Source organism: Phalacrocorax aristotelis, chromosome 18 (genome assembly GCF_949628215.1).
Source record: "Phalacrocorax aristotelis chromosome 18, bGulAri2.1, whole genome shotgun sequence".
NCBI lineage: Eukaryota > Metazoa > Chordata > Aves > Suliformes > Phalacrocoracidae > Phalacrocorax > Phalacrocorax aristotelis.
This window is the reverse complement of record NC_134293.1, coordinates 2,161,378-2,185,037: the sequence shown is the minus strand read 5'-3', so window position 1 is coordinate 2,185,037 and position 23,660 is coordinate 2,161,378. Positions and strand designations below refer to the sequence as shown.

Here is a 23,660-nt window from a genome sequence, read left to right as displayed (position 1 = left end):
TTTTGTATTCTTTACTTTTTCTTTTATTCTTTGCCTGTAGAATAATGAAAAACAAATGCGTCAGCTCTCTGTCATTCCTCCCATGATGTTTGATGCAGAACAAAGACGAGTGAAGTTTATTAATATGAATGGTCTGATGGAGGATCCCATGAAAGTTTATAAAGACAGACAGTTCATGAATGTCTGGACCGACCATGAGAAAGAGATTTTTAAGGAAAAGTAATGGGCTTTCTTATCTTTTATTTTTATTACATTGCCAATGACAGTTAAATACCTAACCCCACAGTAAACATCAGTTAAATCGGGAATGCTGAAGCTTTTGTGCAATAATATTTGGTAATGTTCTTAGTTGGGTGAATGAAATGTTGCAAAAGTTTTAGACTTCTCCACTTATTTTTCAACTGAATAGGCTCACGTGCATTTAGTCCTTAGATAAGAAATTCTCTTAAAAATACTTTAGTTCTGTGATAAGATTAAAATGAGAAGAGCAAGTATGTGAGCTCATTATATCAGCTAATAGGTAATTTTAAGTGCTTAGTTCTAAATCTCCACAACTTGAAAGCTGAGCTTTTTAGACTAATTTCAGTTGTGTAAATCAAAGGCTTGCTGATGGAACAGATTGTTTGGAAGACTGCTTTGCTTATTTGATCATGAATTATGTTGTTAAACTTAAATAATTTCTGATTTATAAAAGGTTTGTCCAACATCCCAAGAACTTTGGTCTAATTGCTTCCTACCTGGAACGAAAGGTAAGACCTTTTTTAATGTAAGTAGAGCCTAGGGTGGGATCCCTATCTTTCCAAATGTAAGTCACTTATCCCAGCATCATTTTCTTTTCCTGGAAAAAAATTTAAGTCCAAAAAAAAGTTACTGCTTGGACAGGATCTTGTAATACTCGATCAGTAACGCAATCAACGCATGCCAACATCTAACAAAAGTTAGGGAAATGACACTATTGACAACAACAAAAGAAAATGGCGCTTCATTTAGTTTTGATCTTATTTGCTTTTTGAAGGAGGTAAGCTTCTGTATCTCGCTGTTTAGATAAGGACATAACGGGCTCTGCTGAGCCACTGTGCGAACTCTGAGAAATCTTGCCACCACCTTTCAAGTCCGTGGGATCCTACCGCTGGCTGAATTAGTCTTCAGAACTACTTTTAGTCTTTAGAACTGACTTTGCAGAACTGGTGTAAGGAGTAATAGAGAATTAGGTAGGATTTGTTAAGACTTAGAACAGAATCTGGAATACATACGGCTGTTGTGATAAATAGAAGCTTTCAAACTTGCAAGTTGTCTAGTACAGATTAAATCATGCAGACTGAAGTAGCTGAGGAATATTATAAATACATGAGACTTGCGTTTAACATGATAATTTTATGCATAGTTATATTTTATTTGTGTGTGAATTCACTTCCCTGCTGAGCAAACAAATCTAATAGAGTTTTATTTTAGACTAGGGGCTGAATAGTTTAAGTGTGGAGAGAAATTAAATGCTAAGAACTATTTTTTTATAGCAGTAAAACCTGACTTTTTTTGCTTTGTCATTTTTAGAATGTTCCCGACTGTGTATTATATTATTATTTGACCAAGAAAAATGAAAATTATAAAGCTCTTGTGCGAAGGAATTATGGTAAACGCAGAGGAAGAAACCAGGTATCTTAAATGTATTAATCACTTGGCTATTGTTGTTTTATTGTTCCATATTTACAACTGTCTTACTACCTGATATAACAAATACATTATATGCATGAAGCGGGGTGGGGGAATAATTATTTTAGTGCATTTTTGCCTTTTTAAAATTTAGGTAATCCTGCCTGACCTCAAGGGTGGTCTTGGTTAGTTTGTTTTTAATTCTGTGGAATTTCTTCTTCCTTTGCACATTTGTGACCTTTTTTTAATATGACAGTTCATTTTATTTGAGGACCCTGCCATAGACATTGAAGTCAAATCCATCATTAAATCCTATGTTGGAGCCAAGAGAAATTAAGTTCAGCACGTGACTTGCAGTGGAAAACATAATCACTTCATAATGTCAATGTTTGTCAAAAAGCAGAAATTAATAGTGACCTTTATTTGGTGGTCAGGCTCAAAGTCAAACTGGAACTTGATAGCAAGGAGAAAGAGACCAGTTTAATGCATGCAAATAAAAAATTCTGATGATTCAGGAAGTATTCTTTTGGAAGTTTTGGAAGTCTTTGGAGGGGAAAAAGCATATAAATATGTTTGCTGGGCTACAAGTGTTAATGTGGATATTGGAAAACAGACCAAAAAATTACAAAACTTTGGGGTTTATTTATTTATTTATTTAAAGAAAGCGGGAGGAGTGTAGTGTATTCACTGAACGTGTGCTCTGCTCTTCCTGTTCTGATTTCGCCTTGCATCTATCGGGTATTTAGGAAGTACTGAAAATAGAATGAAAGATACGTCAGTGACGAGGTTAGGAAAGCAGGTCATATATTAAATAAAGTACATGAACAGACTACTAGATGTAACAACCAAGCCTGCAGGTGTTGGGAGTTTGTGTCCTTAAAATGAATTCAACAGCCAGAAACCAGTATAGATACAGCGTGCTGAAGAAATAGCCAGCGCTTTGTTGGAGTAGAAGCTTGATGGGGGTGGGAGGGGAGCGTCCTCTCAAATTGAGTTTTAGAAATCTGCAGACCTTAAAATCTGAAGTGCTATGGGTTATTGGAGTTAGTCGTATCTCAGCGATACTAGAGATAAAGTTGTTGAGACTTTGCGGTATTGTGACTGCACAAATCTGTACTGAACTGCAAAACAGCAAATTAAGTAAATATTACACTTCAGGATATGAAAGTCCTCTTCTCAAACAATGTAAGTTTTCTGAGAGTCCCAGTAAATATTTTTTTTTTTCTACCAAAGAAAATTGCTGCAAATGGCTTCAGTTGATAAATTTATCCTGTTTACTAGAAACAGTTGTTGTGTTCTGCTTCTGTCGTGCTGTTGTACTTAGACGTTTTAAATTATGGTCTGGTTTTCTAAGAGAAGAGTTCGTGTCATGGAAGACTTGCTTGTCTGTACCCCACAAATTATGGCGTGCATGGGATAGGGTCATATTCATTACGGCCAGGACTTACTTAGAGCTTCTGCTTTGACTATTGTGAACTGCTGTGATGGGAGAAAATACTGGAAATATCCTGTATTTTGCCAGAACTTCTGTTAGACTGTCTAAGCCTAATAATCCTTTTTAACAGGAAAAGTGTATTGTTGTGTGATTAGTGATGGTGAGAGATTCCAGTTAAAGTATGGATGTATGATGTATGGCAAGACAAAGAAGATGAAAACAAATGAGATTGTCCAAAACATCAGCAATCACTGTGGACACTAAAGGCAGATAATGCTGCTGTTTTAAGTGGCTCGGTTTCATATTCCAGTATAAAATAGTGGTGTGATCCTGTCAGTATACACATCTTGAGCAATATCTTTGCCATATGCTGCTCTTCTGCAGCTGTTCTGAGAGATGAGGAGACAGAACTAGCTCAAGCTGTAAGTCTTGAGATATTCAGAAGATCGTAACTGTATTTTTAAGTGTCTTTCAACATTGTTAAACTTTAGAATATTGGAACTACAATTCAAAATTTGGGTGGATTTCTCAATCCATAAATTGCTTGCTTTCCTTGGATAACACATATAAACTAGAAAGACTTTAATTACAGCCTTGTACCAAGGGACATAGGTTCTGAACTTGGCCCACTGTAAAAGGAAACCCAAGGTGCTCTGCCTGACTTGGTAACTGCTCCTCTGAATACTGATTTATATGTGGCTAACTAAATGCATGAGTTGGAACACTGAAGCTGCGGTCGTTGTTCGTTCAACTCAAATTAATTACTCTCTGAATTTTAGCAGAGTTGTAGGTCTTAACTGCTAGCTGTCGATCCACATTAAGTACCCCAGCAGATCACTGACCTCTGGGCAACTGCTGGACAGGCTGAATGTGTGCTTTATGTTAAGGATGCAAATAAGCGTCAGACTTTGTAGATCTGAAGAATGTTGAGGTGTACTTGAAAACTCAAGGAAATACTCTAAACGTTCTAAATAGGAAATTTTATCGTTTCTCGAAGTTTTAAATCCAGAAGTATTGTAGTTAGTGTGCTCAGTGACGCTGCAGTAAGGAATTCTGTGGTACCACAAATCATATTTGCATTTCTTAGTTTTATTAATGACTAATTAGCAACATCTGTAACAGCTCGTAAAAAAGAATTTGAGAGCGTTGAACTGCCTTGCTTGCCAGAATTTTTACCTTAGAGTTGCAGAATGCAATTCATCTCCCCTCTCCCTCCTACACCCCAGCTTTGTTTGAAGCTGATGTTTCTCGTATCTCTGAGCAGCAACCTGAAACTTCCTTGCTGATTGGCAAACACAAGTTGTGTAAGATTTATGATGTGCTCTGAGATGTGCTTATGCCAATAACAGGTGCTTCAGCTTAAACTCTTAATAGTTCATATATTTTTGTAAATTAGAAGGCAAGCAAATGGAATATTGCAGTGGAGATATTAATCATGGTAATGATGTTGAAATCCTTCAGAGAATGTAACGAGTACAAGTTGACTCGAGTTTCAGTGTGGGGGCTTTTACTTTAGAGAATCTGAATGCTAGATTAAGGCATGTCAAGAGACGTAAGGCTTATTGACTTCTGATACATTTTTGTCTTCAAATAGCTCTAGAAAGGCCTTTTTATAAAAGGCTACCTAAACCATTCCAGGATGCTCACAGAGGCAACTAAACAAGTGCCTCTTAAACCAAGTGTGACTTTTTGAATGAAGAGCAAGTTTTCAACATCGTATTGGAAGAAAATATGGCTATACGATGCTTTTGCCTTGATCGTAGAGAATTCCTTAAGTAACTCATTGAAAGGAGGCTCTCTCCGAGTGAAGCTTTTCATTGAAATTTGGTAGCAAAGCGGGAGGCGGTAAGGGGTGTGTTTCTGTGCCTGGCTGCCTGGTCAGCAGAATCGCATGCCTGTGGCTGCCACCGTGTGCCTTTGCAGCAGGTGGTACAGTCCATGATCTGACTAGACAGAAATTTGCTGTATGTCTGTGATGGCCAATCAAGCCGAGCGCGGTGGGGATTACCTCAGGTGACCCCGGCGAGGTTAGAAGGTTGTATGTGAGATGGGCAACTCAGCCGAAGGCAGCTTGAGTGGCAGAATGACACCATTTCCTGGAATAAACACGTTGCTGGGTCAGGCAGCCTCTGCTAAAGAGCTGCGTGATGCCGGTGCTGGGGTGGTTTTTGTCCTTTTTGAATCGTACCCTGAATTAAAGCCCGTCCCCTTGCCTGGATAGTAAAAGTTTTAATCAACAGATGAATGTGCAGGTACGTCGCTGACAGAGGCTTCAACTGTTTAAAGGTTTGTGTTTAACCTGCACTTGACCTATTGATTATGCATGTTAAATAAATTCACTGTGAAATAGAGAATCCTCTTATTTACAAAGTGTGATGTTAAGTTAGCCAGGCGAAAAGAAGAGAGGATTTTCAGTAACTGTGTTGTAAATAGATTGTATGTGAAATACAGTTATTTTAAAAATTATTATTTTTCTTTTTTTCTGAAAGTGCAATTTTTACCTCCTTGCTTTTGAGGCAAATCTACCTAGCATGATGGAAATAATTTATCTTAGCATGTCTCTGACATCTTGCTTGGATGAAGTTTTTTGCATAACCAAGTAGCGCCAGCATCTTAAATGCTAATAGTTTGCAGTAAGATTATAGGGGTTAGTGTTAGGGTTTTCTGCTCCAGTTCACGTTATTAAAATGTCAAAAACAAGTCATTTTTGTGACTGTTTCCAGCCTCAGTTTTGTTAGTGAAACAGTGACACCTGCTGCTGCATTTATAGGAGGGTTGGTTCCTCTGTGAAAAAGAAGAGCCAATGTTGAGGAATTTTTCAGTGGACTGTAAAATCTGAGTTAATGAGGTCCTAGAACAGCAATCTTGTAGATCTCTGTCCTTGTCTTTCCATGAATTGCCAAGTGTACTTTGGGTTTTTATTTGAAAGATAGCATTATGTAAATATTACACATATTTTGCATTCTAAAGTGGACTTGCAGAATCTAATGCCCAGTAAGGAACAAGTCGGTTTTGCACACACCAAATTAGAGCATCTCGGTACTGCAGTTCCGAACAGTGACTGGCAGAGGTGGTTTGTTTAACCCATTCAAGCCCCTTCAGCGTAAGCTCCTGCGAGTGGTTCCCTCTGTGTGGCCATATCTGACTCCCCACCCTCTCTTATGTTCTGTGGTTTCATATGAAAACATATATAAGGTAGAATTTAAACTGTAATCATGCATTTTAAAGAAACTTACGTGTTTTCAGAGAGAAGGAAGAGGGCTCGCTCTTCCTCCCCTCTCCCCCCGCGCCTGTAAGTGGAGTCCTGCCTGCTCTATCCTTGCGTGCAGCCTCAGGCTTTCTTTTCTCGTTCTTCTTTATGACGTCTAGTACAGAAGGTTTGGATTTTTCTGTAGCACTCAGATCACCTTGTTACAGATACTACTCAGCATGAACGGGCAGTGTAGATTAAGCTCTAGATGCTTGATGTGGGTTTCTGGCTTTTGAGGCCCATCAGGAGAATGAATTGATTTACCATTTGCTTCGTGGAAGGGTTCTGGGAATTTTGGGAGTGGGGTACATGATTTATTTAGTGGCAGCCACTATTGCTTGGTGCTTTAACCTGGAGAGGAAGGAGTTTGCAGGTGAGCTGTGGGCATAGAAATTTGGCAGTGTTGGAAAGCAAGGTGTTTTGGCCATGTGCAGGTATATTATTATGGATGGCAAAAAGCTATATTTAGGCTCCTAAATATATTTAGGGAGGGTTGTAACCCTAAAACTTATGGAAGTCTTTTCTGTAGCCACATTTGATAGATCTTTCCTAATACTTGGTTTGGGGGTTTTTTGTTGGGTTTTTTGGTTTTGTTTTTTTTTCCCCTGTATGAGCAGTGTCATTTTTCTAATACTTGCTTAAAACATGACAGGATATTTGGTTTATCTAATGTTAGGCCACCTCTAACAGCAAAGTCAGACAGGGAATGCCGAGGCTATCTTATTTTTTGTGTGATAAGAAATAGGAAAAAAGTGCCACAAATCTCTCTTGATTTCTTCGGTGTGGGTTTTTTTTTTGTTTGGGGTTTTTGTTTTGTTTTTGTTTTGTTTTTTTAGCAGCTGTAAGGGACCATGCTGGTAATTCTGTGTGATCACATTCAGTAACAGAAATATCTTCTATTAATTCCTGTTTGAAGTGGATTGTATCTTCTGGAAAGTTTAAATCAAATCTATGTACTTTCTAAAATGAGAGACCCTTGCACATGGCAGTCATCTGGATTGCTTTGAAAGATAAGGAGCGAGAGTCCCTTTACAGAGAACATATAAACAGTGTTTTGTGCTGTTTTCTTTGGTATACTAACAGTGCGTGATGGTAATTACCTTGTTGTTTGTCAGTGCTTATGTGCTTGTAAAACTATTATCTCAATAAAGACAGTTTTAAAAATAAATAAATAAATAATTCTAGGCTATAATCTTCCTTCTGTAAATTCACTGGAAACATAAGTCTAAAATTCCTGACCCAATTTTTTAACAACTATATTTTTTTAATTGCTAACAACGGGTTTGAGAAGATGGCTTAGACTTGGTCATAATGTTCATGCTACAAGATCTTCTGCTTCCAAGTTGTGAGCGATCAGGTTTCATTATTTTAAAACGGACAACGTTAAAAATAAAATTTGAGAGGAGCAACACCATTCCTACGCAAGATGTTGGTCAGACCTCTCTAAGCACTTTTAAAATGAAGCTGTTTGTTTTTAGTGTGGCATAAACAGCGCGTGTACGTTATCACCTCTGTGCTTACTTTGCGAAAGAAGCCTGTACCTCCGAGGAGTTTATAAGACAAAACGCAGTATCTGAATGGGGCAGCCGACCAGAAAAATATAAGAGAAAGTAAATTGAGGGGTACTGAGGTTATCCAGCTAATATACAGAAACTGCACGTTCAGTGGCCAAAGGGACTTCTGAAGTCTGGGAGATAACGCCTGGGGCATCACGTCAATATGATTTCAGGGTGCAGATAGGTTAACACCTAGTTAACCTAGCTTTTGGCAGAGGCGTTTTGTGGTTATGTGCCCAGTCTGCAGTGACCGTAACTTAAAATATTACCGAGTGGGAGGTAAGGCAGCAGCGGTGTTCCTGCTGCTCCGAGTACAAGTTGCTGCACCTTTGTGTGATCATGTTGTTAAAATGTGTCAATCCCATTTCATTTCAGCAACAAATTGCTCGTCCTTCTCAAGAAGAAAAGGTAGAAGAAAAGGTAGAAGAGGAAAAAGCAGAAAAAGCAGAGAAAAAAGAGGAGGAAAAGAAAGATGAGGAGGAAAAGGATGAGAAGGAGGAATCGAAGTAAGTATATGTACTGAAAATGCATGAATTCCCTCTAGATTGCAGGTTTTTTGCAGAGGTCAGAACAGGATTCGCGTTAGCCTAGCAATGAATCTGGACCGAAAACTGTTGCTACTTAGGTTAGGTTTTGTGCATTAAACGATTCAGTTGGGCGTTCCAGTTCCTCTGTCTTGCTGAACTAATCAGTCTGGTGGAAAAAGCCATGGAATTATTGTTTTTGCACTTATAATAGTTTCAATATCTTGTTGGTTTGGGTTTTTTTCATGTGTTCTATCACAGTGTGTTTCTTTGAAGTTCATAATATCATGTATTTATATTATGCTCTGGCAAATCTAAATTGTGGGCAGTAAGTGAATTCTGTTTTGCTAAAGGCATATTTTGGGTTTGTGGAGGTTTTTTGGTGGCTTTTTTCTTTTTTTTTTTAAAAAAATCCATATTCAGATACATCTGCTTTATAATGGCTATCTGAATGTGACTGAATTATATTTTAACTATTTTAACTATTCCCAGAGAGAATACCAAAGAAAAGGACAAAACTGAAGTTGCACCAGAGGAAACGGAGGAAAGGGAGCAGGCCGCTCCTAGGGGCCGAAAAACTGCCAATAGTCAAGGCCGTCGTAAGGGCAGAATCACCAGATCAATGACAAATGAAGCTGCACAAGCAAATGCTGCTGCAGCTGCAGCCACTGAAGAACCACCACCGCCTCTTCCACCCCCACCAGAACCTTGTGAGTTAGCTTTTATAGGACACTCGGGGACCCATCTGCTCATCAGGCTCTTCACTGCCATAAGGCTGTTTTCTGTGCAGGCAGTGCACTTTTCCCATTTTAGTGTTAATTCTTAGGCCTGCTTACAAGTTTGTGACTGTGGTACTGCTGAACTTCACAAACGTACTTCATGAACAGTGCATGTGCAATCGGATGATTCTATTAGAACCATGTGGGGGAAAAAAAGGCAGCTCAGCCTTTCTGTGATAACTACATTTTCTCTCTTTGCAGGGTCAATGATGGATCCGTAGAGATCCGAATGACTGTGACACAGATTGACTTACAGGCTGTAGCTCACAGAGATTATTGTTAAATAAGCAGGCCTGATACTTGAGTACTTTAAGGAGTTTCATAATCTGAAATGGATCCTAACACGTTGTTGTTGTTGTTTCTGTGTTAGATGGCAAGAGACTCCTTTAAAATAAAATCTTTCTTGGCATAGAAAAGACTATGCTATCTCTGGCTGCATTTCTGAAAAGACTGACATAATTTGTGGTGGTGCAGAAATACTAGCAAACAGAATACCTTGTGGCTAGTAAATAATTATCCAGGATGGCAGGACAGGTTTGTTGTGGTTTTGGTTTTTGGTTTGGTTTTGGTTTTTTGGTTTTGGGTTCTTTTTGTTTGGTTTTTCTCCCCCCCCCCCCCGCAGTGCTCCGCTGTGGCAAAGTTTGCTCCTAGCTCGTCACCTGGGTAGTTACAGGCAGTTGCTATTCTAGAATTTGTAACAACTCTCTTGTTGCCAGATATTCTACATATCATAAAAAACAGAGTAAGCGGGCAAATCAGTTCTTGTTTAACTGTAAACAGCAGAGACTGTGATAGACAGTTGCTCAGTTGATATGGGGGGGATTTTTGTCAGCAGCTAGACTAAGGCAATAGTGGTTTGGCGTTTTTTTAAAACAAAAAACCCCAAAACACAAACAAAAAAACATTTTTGCAGGGTTTTCTGGAAAATCCAAAATAGCTTTTCAGCGGATCAGATACTTTATAGTGTCCTGCTCTTCTTGTTCATTAATCGAAGTTGGTGAAGGGTCTATGTTGCATGCTATGCATAATGGCAGATTTTATGAAAAGGAAATGGAGGCTGTTGAAGCTTAATGCCATCCAGAAACCTAAACAATTATATCAAATCCAGAGAAGTGAATGAAAAGTGGTTTGCATCAAATCATACTTAGTTTCCTGCTTGTTTTTGCTTACTGTTTTTTTTTTTTGTTGTTGTTTGTTTCTTTTATTTTTCTCTCTTTGTCCAGTAGGAGACTTGGTGAACACAAGAATAGTAGAATTCTTGATACCCACTAACCAGTAAATAACCATTTCAGTCCTTTCCAAAACAGGCAGTGAAATACGATGGAACTGGCTTACAGCATGTTGGATTGCTGCTTTTAGTAGTTGATGGCAATTAGTGACAGTTTGAATAAAATTTTAGTGATAAACACTTCTATGTTACTTACAAGTCTTCCTTGACAGATAATTAATCACAGTTTTGTAGGCAGAATAGTTTTGAACAGTTTGCTCTGCTGAGATTGTGGTGGTTCCTACTGTATGTCTAACTTGGTTTAACGAAGACTGACTACTTCCCGCTGACACGAGCAGCTTTCACAAGTGACTTGAACAAGCCTTAGTGTACACAGATTAGGTGACTGTGGGATGCGTGATTGGGGCCGTAATAGTGAATCCTGGTCTTTTCTCTGATCGGTGTCTTTGTTTCTCTTCTCTTTCAGCTTCTGCAGAGCCTGTGGAAACATCCCGCTGGACAGAAGAAGAAATGGAAGTTGCCAAGAAAGGTAAACCATGTAAAACTTTTGACTTACTTCTGAACGCTCGTATTCACAAAATTACAATAATTTACTGAATACAAGTGCTGTCATCTTTTTTTTATTTTGCAACACTGCACTGAATGAGTGATCCGAATTTTGCTCTTTTGTTTTGGGTTTGGTTTTTTTTTTTTTTCAAAAAAAAGCAAACATCCTTAACAGACAAAACCCATTTTTTTGAGACACGTTGACTTTTTTCTTATGGGGTACTTAGAACTGTTTGGTGTCGTACTTGGTCCACGGAAGTCTGTGACACAGGTGCGAAGGTGTATATGTTGTGTAAATTTTCAAAGTAATGTGTTTATAAGTTACAAACATTCCTATTGTAGTTTATAAATTGTCTGTTCATTTGGCAGATACTATTACCTGTAAATTTTATGTGCGTAAAATCAATATTTTAGCAGAGGTGTTACATATTAGCAGCAGCAAAGAGTTAAGTTTGAAGGCTTCATAAGCAGACATTCAAGTTGACAGAGCTTTTTTTCGCCCCGTAAGTAGTTATCAAATACATTGTCTCTTAAGGACAGTAGTACTCTGCATCTTACCTTCCCATAGGCATTGTTCTTCCATCTATCTGGGTTCAGATAGCTGAATATTTTATCATAGTAAATATTCGTTCTTGTGGGTTTGAACAGGCCTAGTGGAACATGGACGAAACTGGGCAGCAATTGCCAAAATGGTTGGGACGAAAAGTGAAGCTCAGTGTAAGAACTTCTACTTCAACTATAAAAGGAGACACAATCTGGACAGCCTCCTCCAACAACACAAACAGAAGGTAAGTGCAGCGGGCATTGAATATTTTGCAGGGGAAAACTCGGTGTCTTTCTGAAGTCATTCATCATGCTTCACTAAGGCTGTTTTGTAGTCACGATTTGTTTCCTTTTCTACTTGTTTTTGTGTTGTGATGTAAATCTCCTAGAAAAGGTGGCTAATGCCCACTGACCTGTGATACTGATCAGTTCTTGCTCTAAATGCAGTAGAAAAAGTTCTATCAGATAGAACATTCAAGCCTGAAAAATTCTTTAGTGCTCTGAAAACCATGTTCCTTATCAGTACGCCAGCCACTATCAAAGTTCAGGTCATCATTGTAGAATGGTTACCCTGAAGCACAAAAGCACTAACCTTACAAGACAGCAAGAAAATTGCTAGAAGACCAGGAACTGAAAGTTTTGGGGCATCTAAAGTAGAACCCCAGGTGTCAGAATCCTCTAAACTGCGGTGTTACCCTAGTGTTCTCTCACTGAAGTGAAGAGCATCAGTGTCTGTGTCTCGCTGCCATAGTTCCTTTGTCCCCCAAACATATCTTGAGACAGTGATTTGATCCCAAACTTATTTTTGATTAGGAGCAGCAAAAGCTGGCCTGAATTTGAAAGAGTGTGCCCTTGTGAACAAATCTGTGCTAAATAGAGAATCTCTGTCTTTCATTTCAACCTCAGATTGATAAATGACAATGCGTGTAAAAGGAAATAATACTTGCAAATTTTCAGTACAATGTAAATGCCATGTCTTTATCAGTCTTCACGAAGGCCCCGTGAGGAGCGAGATGTATCCCAGTGTGAGAGTGTAGCTTCGACTGTCTCAGCTCAGGAGGATGAAGATATTGAAGCATCTAATGAAGAAGAGAATCCGGAAGACAGTGAAGGTAACTCTTCTGGGAAGGAAACTTGTGTATTCACAGAAAGGGACGTATGTTTTATGCCAGTTATATGCTCAGGAAGCTTCATAATGTAGTGCTCAAATACTATGTTTCAGTGATTTTACCAATCGGAACTCACTTCACTAGTTGTGAAGGGGAGAGGAAAAAGCATTTTTAGTGTTGAGCATCCTTAAGTTGTGATTGCTTAGTATTTGGAGATGCTTTGACTATCCTATCTTCTAGAGCATAAACTGACAGCACCTGGTCAAAACATTTTGTGTGTTGAAACCAGTTGAATCAAAGATAGGTAACCTGTGCTGGTTGATAGTCTCAGTTAAAGATTCAGACAGGCAAATTTAAGTGTTAGTGTTAAATGTGTTGGTTGCAACTGCTAATAATTATAGGCACTCAACATCAGTCAGTCTTGGCCAGCCTTTTGTGAAGCTATAAACAACAGAATTCATAAATGATGAATCAGAATATATGGCTACGTGTTGGGGATTTGGGGGTTGGTTGGGTTTGGTTTTGTTTCGTTTTCAGCTGCAGCATGTGTGTAATTCAGCAAATTGTCTGCTTCTGTAATAAGTCAAAATTAATTACTTATTTTAGAGATGGGTAGGATAAAATTGATGGGTCTATTTCATCCATTTGTTTAACAAACATTCTTAAAATATTGATGTAGTTCTAAGGAATGACGATTCTTATCAAAAGATAAGACTTGAATATAATATCTGTGTTCTAGATGTTGCCATAGTTTTTCATAAATGTTTTTATTTATCTAAAAGCTATTTATAATAAATAGAGTCCATGAACTAGACTAAAAAGAGGGGGAAGGTTCTTTACTGCAAGAATCAATACCCTTCTTTAATTGGTATCCAGTTGCTGGTGCTGTTTACACCTTTCACAGAGCAAAGACATATTCAAGAAAACAATGGGGATTCACAAAGGAAGTAAACTAGAACTGTTAACTTACAGCAAGAATTGCAAGTCAGCGTGTCTATAAAATGTGACTGATTTATCATGTAAAATCAGTGTTTTGCTTCTTCTGATAGTGGTGCCTCACAAACATTTTCATTTAAATCATGAAAGCTGCACCTTAGGTACTGTGAATGTTGACTCTAATCTTGTAACAAAGCTGCATCATATATGGAAGCACCAAGTCGCTGACGTATGCACGAGAGTTTACTTGGCTGCTAAGTAGCTAGCTAAGTAGTCTTATTTCTGCAATTCCAGCCTCCTCCCTTAACCTGCATCTGCTGATTTTTTGGTTACTCCCCCTTTGCGAGTCAGTTCTTCAGGGCAACTGTCCTGTGTTTTGGGACAGCAGACATATATTTGATTATTCTAAAGAAGCTGTTCATCAAAGCCTACTTAGATTTCGTTAACGTTGAACCTTTATGCCAAAACTCTTTTTCCCCAGGTGCTGAAAATAGTTCTGATACAGAAAGTGCTCCATCTCCAACTCCAGCAGAACCTGCTAAACCAAGTGAAGAAACTCCATCTGAGAGTGCTGCTTCGAAAGTAACCACTGAGACAACAGCAGAACAAGAATCTACCATTAAACCTGCAACCAGCACATCTCCCTCCTTAACAGCCCAAGGTGTATCAACAGCTGACAGTCAGAACCCTGAGCCACAGGTTAAGGAAGAAATAAATAATGAGGCAGAAGAGCCTATGGAGGTTGACAGTAGAAGCCATCCAGTTGAAGCTAAGCCTGTGATTACTCTTCCAGTGCATACCAAAGTAGAACCTGTAGAGACTGAAATGAGGCTACCAGAGAATATTCAAGTGAAAATAGAGAGTGATACCAAAGAGAGAGAGATGGAGAAACCCAAGGAAAAGTCAGAACCAGAGGAAATGGACTATAGTCTGTCACAACAAGTTAATACAGCAAGACAAGAATCCCATTCAGATAATGATTCGAGTGCCACCTGTAGTGCTGATGAGGAAGTTGATGGAGAACCTGACAGGCAAGGGTGAGTTTAATTGCTTAGCATTCAAATATTGCCATCTTTAAGAAATTCTTTAAAAAGTAGTTTTACGTAAGAGTGACCCAAAAACCGTCATCAGTAGCGATGTTTTTGACATGAGTGTCTTCTGAGGAAAGAATTTCTATAGAGTCTTTGCTGGAAGTACAACCGAGAGAAATGTTGATATAAAATGTTGATGGAAAGCCAAAAGAAGGGTTTTCTAAGGCAGGGTAAGGCAAAATTCCATGGCGACAGACTGACTAGGTAGGTAGCAAACTAGCGCAACTACCTGGAAAGCTAGAGAATGCGGGAAAGCAAGCCATTTGGGATCTGTTCAGAGAACAGAAGCTGAGTTAGCTGCTGTCCTTTCCAGGTAATTTACTGAAACAAGGAAAATCTGCCAAAGCATGAAAAGAGATTCAAGGTGCTCCTGGCATGAGTTCCCATAAGTAGCTCTGTGGTACTTCTGGTGGGAAGGGGAAGGTTTTGCTGCTGCAGGGTTTTCTGATACACAGCTGTTTAAAAGTTAGTGACCAACTGAAAAAATTATCCAACTCATGTCCCCATGTATCCACTAAGCAACTCAACAGGGACTGTGTAACTGGATCTGTACTGAAGCTCTTTGCTTTGGTTTGGTTTTTGTTAGTTTGTTGCTGTTACACAATACTTAAAAAGAAATTTACGTGTTCAGAAGTAGATTTGGAACATTTCTATAGTGTGATTGGTTAGTGTGGCATAGTATGTGGGCCCTCCATTCCCTTTAGTGGAAAATTGAATGTAGAGCCAAAAATTTTGAGATAGAGTTGTTTTCATTGATTCTTGCTCTCACAAACTCAGTTTAGTAGAACACACCCAAAACTCCTTGAATTTGACAGGGAAAACAGGCTGAATTGATCTTTTAGTAGGAGATGAAACTTGCTTTACTTTCTATTTAAAAAAAAAAAACCTAGGGGCATAAAATATCAATATTTTAGTTGCCTTTTAACATTTCACTCTACATGATCGTACAACCTCTAGAGTCCTGAACCCAAGTACTGTCATTGAACCACGTTATACCAGTCAGTAGAACTGAATCTCTTGAAGTCTTTTAATAACAGAGCAGTGGAAGTATTTCTCACTCATACCAGTTAGTGTCTGTAAATGAACAGGCGAGTATCCTGACCTCTTTCCCCACAATGTACAACATCTTCGCGCAAATATTGGTTCCTCAGAACTTGCCCCTAAACACCGTGGATAACCCACATGAGTACATAGGGCTTTACATGGACAACGCTGCTTGTCTTTGGAACCGTTTTATCTTTTGGGGCATGGCTGACACCACTGATGATATTTGAAGTCTTTTTTAGCGTTCTGCTGGTGCAATTCCTGTGTAACCATAGCGTGGCATCGGAGCCAAAGCCCCCTCCCTCCCAGTGGTCTTAATATACACACAGTACCAAGGATAGATGTTAAATGTCAAAAGTATCCAGTGTCATTGTTCTGCATGTTCTCTTCGGAAGAGTGCAGTTGATGGTGTTTCTGTGCTTTCTTGCCTCTTCAGACATCATCTTTCACTTCACAAATATATTAGCCCTCCATGGGGAAGTAGTCTATTGTATACTCTTGTGTATTTTATTTCCTGTGGACTAAATGTATCTACCGTTTCCTATCTATTTTTTTCAAAGCATTCATTATAAAGAAGGTTGCATTCTTGTAGTACTGTGTGTGGAGAAACAGCATACATAAATTTCTGGTATTGGAGATTCTGAACACTTCTTTTGGTATTTGTGTGTAATAAAACATACAGCAGTGCCTGCTGCCTGTTCTGCCAGATGTGCTGTGGGACAAACCACGACACGCTTCAGATTTTTCACCTATTTGTCCAGTGTGTTAAAAGTGTTGGGTTTTTTTAAGTTGAGAGGCATACTTTTGCCTGTAAATTTTTAAAGATGTTTAATCTTCGTCTTTTTTGATTATATTTTTCCCTTCCTTCTATCTTTTTCCAGTATCTTCAGCAGGGAGTCAAAGCCCTCACTGTTAAATCCCACTGGGTCAATACTGGTATCATCCGCAATAAAGCAAGGGCAGATGGACCTGCAACAACTTCACCACCGAGCTGCTGTCATACCACCTATGGTATGGGGTGTTTTGATGTTTGAAGGAGTATCTCTTGTCCCTAAAACTAGTCGCAACACTCAGGCTGCAAAAAGTCATGAAACAAACGAAGAAATGTATCATTTCCTTTGTTATCATAATATTTTTGAGGGGTTAAGTAAGACAAGTACAAACAAATACTCAGGTAATAGCTTAAACAGGTGTGGACCATCTGAGCCACGCATATATGGACTACAGCCACTGCAGTGGAGGCATTGAGCAAGATAGTTGCTTTACTAAGTACCTGTATGAATGTACCTGACGTTAATACCTTCCCCTCCTTGTAGGTTTCTTGCAGTCCCTGTACTGTCCCTGTCGGAACACCAGTGAGTGGTTACGCGCTGTATCAACGGCACATTAAAGCAATGCATGAGTCAGCACTGCTGGAGGAACAACGCCAGAGGCAAGAGCAGCTGGATATGGAGTATCGAAGTGCTGTAAGCCCTTGTGGCACTTCCAAGAGCCCTAATGTTGAGTGGGAAGGTAGGCATTTTCACATCTGTCGTGGAAATAACCCTGCATTTTATGGCCATCTGTTACATTCATTCTTAAACAAGGTAACAAAGTTTAGTGTGCTCAAAATCAATTATTGCTTTCTGATGGCACTTGGTTGAAGGAACCTGTCTGCTATACAGATCCTGCTGCAGTTACAGTGTTGGGAGAGCTACATCTTAGCCCACTTAAATAAGGTAGAAAACTGGCTTCATTTGGGTGAAATCCAAAAACGAGTTGTTCCTGTAGAGAAACATTCAGAAAGATTAAGCATGCGTGTGAGAGGACCCAGGTAACTGCATTGTCTGGGGGAGCCCTTCTGAGATCCTTAAGGTGACAATGGGAGAGAATTGCCAAAGGAGAATGAGCACAATTAAGAGGAATGTTTTACTGCACTGGAATACGTACGTGGCCATTTTGCCCTGGAGTAGGGCATGAAAGTATGATAGAACTGTCATGCTTTAGCTTGTCTGTCTGCAGAAGGGCTGTGTGAAAGGTTCTTTCTCTTGGGAGTATGATGGTTCGTTGCTTTTGTATAGAGGACGCTTGGACGCAGGGTTTGAGCTGAACTCTGGGATCTGGACCTGTGTTTCCTGATAGGTGACTCTTGGTGTGATCTTCAGTACAGAGCAAGGCCAAAAGTACTGATAGAACCTGTCAGGCTGACTAAATAAGGACGTGTCTGTTACTGTTGCTGGTTATAGGGAAGTGATTCAGATGGACAGTGTATATGTTACATCATCCAAATTGCTGCGTAAGAGCCAAAGGATGCGTTTATTACCTCATGAGACACTCATATTATGCTTTCTCTCCCTGTATATTGGCTATATTTTCATTCTTGGAACTGAAACTATTCTAATTCTATCAACAGCTTGCAAATTCCAAATAGCTTAGCAGAAGATCGGGGGTTTTTTGTGCAAGAAAAGCATATCCTATGGGAGGCCCAGTTCTGTATGAAGTGCATCACTTGCACCTCAACTTCCTTTACTAAAAAAGGAATGGGACCACAAACCGTACATTGTAACAGGGAAATAAACTGAGTGAGATTAATGTGCTGAATGTTATAATGTTAAGAGAGGTCATCAGAGTCGCATAATTCTGCGTTTTTAGATTTCATATTCTCGTACATTGTCTCCACAGTATTAGCAACTTAAACTATCATGTTCTTTGAAACTCGAGTATTCTGTATTGAATATGCATAACAATTTTAAATTATGTTATGAAAATGCTTCACCTTAATTACTTTTACCTAAGTAAAATGAAAGAAACATAAACATTTTTTTGCCTGTTAAAATAGTGAGAAGGGAGCTTGTGGAGTTGTGGAGGGGAGGGTAAGATTGCGGTTTTTGGAAGTTGCTTCTTTAGGTGGGAAGTCTGGGGTTGCTTAAAAGTACCGTTTAACTGAAATACTACCTGAATAACTCTTGGCATTGGCAGTAGGGTATTAAGAAGTGTGGGAAAGTTCTGGGGTGAAGTCTGCCAGCAGAAATCAAGGTGGTTATTGAGGCAGGCAGGCAGAGAGGGATAACGGGGTTAATGCAAATGGGTTCTACAAGCCTAGACGTCTTAATCTGAAAACTAGAAGGGGCTGAGATGTCCTCAAATCATTGCAACAGCTACTTCCTAAGAGGCGCTGTGCGTATGAAGCTTGCCCACCAACTGCCGCATGCGGCAGAGAGCCCTAGGCTGTTTAAAATCCTTGCAGTGCGTACATCAGAGCGCTGCCTGTGTTGTGGGGTGTCTTGTCAAACGAAAGGGCCTGTTGTTGCATTGGCTTATGACAACCTACACAACACTTTATCATGAAATAAAATAGTAAAGATCCTTTAGAAAGCTATTATGGGATGATTAGTGCCATCTTTCTTTGACCATAGAGGTTAAAGATATAACTGTACAGCTGCAGTAAAGTTGTTCTGGCTCATAATTTTGAATACTTAAATTGTCCATTGCCAAAGATAAGGAATTTCTGAAGTTCTGTTATCGGATTTTTAATTTTCTAAATTCAACAAGAATGTATTTTCCCTTTAAACACCACTGATAGGCAATATTGGTATTTGAAATTTAATTTGTAACTTCTCTGGGAAAGCACACAAGGAAGGGAGGCTTTTTGTCTGGTGGGATTGGCATGGAGGTCTGGCTGAACTTGCATGCAAACCTGGCTGACGCACAGGATTTGGAAAGGAATCTTCTTCAAATGAAATCTTTTTCAAGAGCAGAGCTTTCACTCGAAAGACCTAAAGGATCCAGATACTGCTTTTCACATACAGAAAGTATGAGAAAGTTTTTAAAAGCTTTGGATATAGAAGTATAGACACAAGAACATATTAAATTAAGCTGTACCTTAGTACTACATTTTAATTGAAACCTTTGTACCTGACATTGGAGTAGGCCCTTTGTTAAAACTGTGCTGTAAACTGGACCTTTTGACTCCAGTTTCTAATCCAGGGTTCTTTTCTTTCTGATAACTTTAACCTTCACAGGAAAACCGGTAGCCTACATGCCTTACGCTGAGGTCAAGCGAGCGATAGAACAGGAAGCACAAGTGCAAAATACAGCAACAAGGTCAGCATCACCATACAGGCTGTCTCCAAGAGAAGTCAATAAAGCCTCTCCCCAGCCTGATATGAACGCAGCTCGCTACAGTGTCCCGCCAGGTGAATATTTTGTTACATATCAGGGCGCTATTAGTCTTCCTTTAGAAGCTGGACTTCTGTGACTTGATCCAGTACCAAAGTATTCTCTTGTGAATTAACAAAAGAAGAAAATAGATGATTCTCTGTGTGTGCATGTAAATAGGGACTCGGTATTTTTCTAACTCCAGTGAAGTTGTATGTTTGTTCCTTATTGTTGCATCAGCTGCATAACACATTTTTGTTAAGCAAATAGGATGATCTGAAAAGTGTTAGAACAGCGTAAGCACAAAGTCATCGAGTTTTTTAGCTTAATACAAGTACCAGGATATTTATGGGTGGCCTTTCTTATGAAGGGGGGAGTGGAAGAAAAGAGAAAGCTGCTGCTATCCTTGGCATTAGTTTCTGACTGTAATTCCTTAATATTATAGCCTGAACATTTTATAAAACAGTGAAATAACTGGCACATCTTAATTCTGTAACTCAGATTGTTGCTTTTTCCGTTCGGAGTATAATGCCATGTTAGGAAAAGACAAAATTGGCAAAGCTTGGATTATACTTGACTGAGCTGCATTCCATTTAAAGAATAAGAACTTTCTTTAAAAAAAGGAGAACAACAACAAACTCGAATGTACCCTGGACTGCTATTTTTAAAAGCTTAGTTTTTAGAGTCTGCAATTCTACAGTGCAACTTTTTGAACTTTGATGCAAGGTTAGATATTCTCCATTGAGTTTCTGTGCATAACATCCACTTGGACATAGTGAATTTAAGTTGTAAATACAGCTAGGTAGGTTCTGGGTGTTGTGAGGCAATTCAGGTCAGAAATCATCAGATGAACTGTGCTATTTCTATTCTTGTCTCTCTAACAACTAGTAAAGCTGGAACAGACTGTAATGTTTAATGCACAATTTTCCCCCCAAGTTCTCCAGCCAGCACCTCACCAAGTAATAACCAATATACCTGAAGGAGTCCGCCTTCCGACGACCAGACCCACCAGACCACCACCACCACTCATTCCATCCTCCAAAACAAGTGTGCCATCAGAAAAACCTTCCTTCATCATGGGAGGCTCAATCTCACAAGTAAGAGAACTATTATTTGAAAAATCTGTGCCTACATCAACTTTTTTGCCCTTTCACCAACATCTGCACTCGGTTATGTGTTCACAGCATTAACACTTAAGACCTATACATGCCGCCTCTAAAAGTGCAGGAATTACAGGTGCCTTAGAAAATAGAACATGTTGCAGCTATTTGCATTTAGTAGCATGGCTGAGGCTGTCCAGTGTGAACCGCATCTCCAAACTAACAGTGACGCTACACTCCTGGTGTCCCGCCCTTTGATACTTTGTAGTGGTGTGCTGCAGCGTTTTAAGATGGGATCAGACTAGCATTAGCATTCTCCCTTAAACATAGATGTGAATCTTCATTCCAGAAATGAGAATTAACATACATAATATTTGTTGTTTCAGGGAACACCTGGCACTTACTTAACATCCCATGGTCAAGCTTCCTATACCCAAGAAACTGCAAAGCCATCAGTGGGTTCTATATCTCTTGGGCTGCCAAGGCAGCAGGAGTCAGCCAAATCTGGTAAGAAAAGCTGACATGTGTTTTATATGGACTATTTAATGACCCATAATTAAAGGAAAAAAACCCCAAATGTTTTCTTTTTCTTCTTCTGAATAGCTTCCCTGCCCTATATCAAACAAGAAGAATTCTCTCCCAGAAGTCAGAATTCCCAACCTGAGGGACTCCTGGTCAGGGCACAACATGAAAGTGTGGTTCGAGGTAAAGAAAGTCATACAGATTAAGAAACTTTGTCAGAGCCTGAGAAAACTGAGAGAATTAACTTCTAGAGCTCAAACTGCTGAAGTGTTATTTTTAAGTATTATATGATTAATCTGCTCCCTGTTTTCCGAGGCATGTGTATTTGTAGTAGCTCCTCCTTCTGCACGTCTCACTTAAAAACCTTTGTTTCAAGGCATGCCAGATTCAAAATTAAGTTGTTCACTTAGAGCATATGTAGAGCAATACATGTGAAATATCTAAATACATCAAAAGACTAGAAAATAAGTAGCAGGGATTAATGCGATAAAAGACTTTTAGTCTGTAAAAGACTATGTTAGAAGAGGAAACAGTCTAACTGCCTCAAATGCATGCTGTTAAACTGACGTTTTCCCTGTATTTTAGTGTAAACTAATGGTTCTCACTAGAGTTTTTAGTTATTTCAAATAGAGTAGCTGCTCTTTTTTCATTCTCTTATTTATCAGGATGTCTTATTATTTCAAATCAGGTACCACAACGATACAGGAGGGAAGTATAACGCGAGGAACTCCAACCAATAAAGTTTCCGTTGAGACCATTCCTTCTTTGAGAGGCTCCATAACTCAGGTATTTTACCCCTTACTGAGAAGGCTGTAGCAAAACAGCGTGTTTAAACTATTGCCGTGAGTGTATTTCCATGTCTGAAAAAGTAGATTAATATCACAGAGTAGGAACTGCCTTGAAAAAAGAAACTTTAATAGAATCAGATGGTCAGACCCCACTATCGCTGAAGTCAGCATTACCACGGTTTCATCCTCATGTATATGAGTCTCTAAACTTTTTAAATAAAACCACCAGAGCCTTTGGTATACCTACCTGCTGAAGGCTTATTAGGAACTATGAAAATAGCATCACACCTGAGTTCAAATATTGAAATCAAGTGTAACCAGTCTTGTGCAGATGCTATTTAAAGCCAAAAGGTAAATTAAGCCCTTTTGTCTCAGCATTTTTAAAATGCTGCTGTTTTGGTTGATTTGGGATCTCTATACTCTGGAGAGCAATAGCAATTCTCCTCTGAGAAGGGTAGATTTCATTCCTTTGGATAGACGTAGAACCTAATGGCACCATTAAGTATGCCGTATATGTTATCTTCCCCCAAAATTGTGTTATGGGGTAGATGTTCTAGGTCATGAAATACTTCTGTAATACAGTGCTCCCTATTCTTAGTTCTGTTTTTTTTTTTTTTTTTAACAAGGTAGTGAATTGCCTACAAATAATCTTCCTAATATTTAGGTTATCTAATAATAGAGGCAGAATTTTAAGCCATACTGCGTGATAAAGTAATTGGTTGTCTAGAGCTAAAAATGCTGTGGGTTTGGGGTTTTTTTTTGTTGTTTTGTCCCCCCCCCCCCCCCCCATATATAAATACACATATTCTGAATTACATTTGATTGATTTAAATGCAGGGTACACCAGCTCTGTCCCAGTCTGGCATAGCAGCTGATGCATTATTGAAGGGAACCATCACCCGGCTGGCCACAGAAGACAGCAGCCCAGAAAAGTGCCGAGAGGAAGCTTCCGCCAAAGGCCATGTTATTTATGAAGGCAAAAGTGGGCATATTTTATCTTATGATAGTGAGTATTTGTATATTCTACCTGAGCAAAGTCAAGGCTGCAGTAGGGTCTGCTTTAAGGCTGCAGTAGGTTCTGCTTTTAGAATCCATAGCTGAATTATCTCTCTTCCACGCGGATGGGTGTAAACCGCGGTCACTGGGGTGCCGTCTGGGAGTACTGAGCTGCGTGTGTGTTTGAGGGTGAGAATTAAAGTGATCCAGAAATTGTGCCTGTTTTCTGAAGAGTCTCCTGTACTATGTTTTTAAAATATAGTTAACCTGTTTCATTTCTGTGCCATTGATTTCCAGTTTATTTGGAATACCTTTATTTTGAAAGGTTAAACTGCCAAGTTTAAAATGATCTGTATTAAAACGTATCTCGTTTAACTTTGAACTTCAGTTGAATTACTGATAAATGAGTAACTGTTTGAACAAATA

At 39.1% G+C, this 23,660-nt stretch overlaps 1 protein-coding gene across 6 annotated transcripts in view; it reads left to right on the top strand.

Moving 5' to 3' along the window:
• NCOR1 (nuclear receptor corepressor 1) overlaps window positions 1-23,660 on the top strand; it is a 73,218-nt gene that overhangs the window by 30,572 nt on the left and 18,986 nt on the right. For all 6 annotated transcript variants that reach the window (XM_075113592.1, XM_075113594.1, XM_075113590.1 and 3 more), the window contains 17 exons: window positions 41-219; window positions 695-749; window positions 1,552-1,653; window positions 8,267-8,397; window positions 8,908-9,125; window positions 10,889-10,951; window positions 11,617-11,756; window positions 12,497-12,623; window positions 14,038-14,593; window positions 16,573-16,702; window positions 17,008-17,203; window positions 19,693-19,866; window positions 20,765-20,925; window positions 21,315-21,435; window positions 21,532-21,633; window positions 22,139-22,236; window positions 23,076-23,244. In XM_075113592.1, the coding sequence (XP_074969693.1) occupies window positions 41-219; window positions 695-749; window positions 1,552-1,653; window positions 8,267-8,397; window positions 8,908-9,125; window positions 10,889-10,951; window positions 11,617-11,756; window positions 12,497-12,623; window positions 14,038-14,593; window positions 16,573-16,702; window positions 17,008-17,203; window positions 19,693-19,866; window positions 20,765-20,925; window positions 21,315-21,435; window positions 21,532-21,633; window positions 22,139-22,236; window positions 23,076-23,244 (2,722 nt within the window). The remainder of the gene's footprint in view (window positions 1-40; window positions 220-694; window positions 750-1,551; window positions 1,654-8,266; window positions 8,398-8,907; window positions 9,126-10,888; window positions 10,952-11,616; window positions 11,757-12,496; window positions 12,624-14,037; window positions 14,594-16,572; window positions 16,703-17,007; window positions 17,204-19,692; window positions 19,867-20,764; window positions 20,926-21,314; window positions 21,436-21,531; window positions 21,634-22,138; window positions 22,237-23,075; window positions 23,245-23,660) is intronic.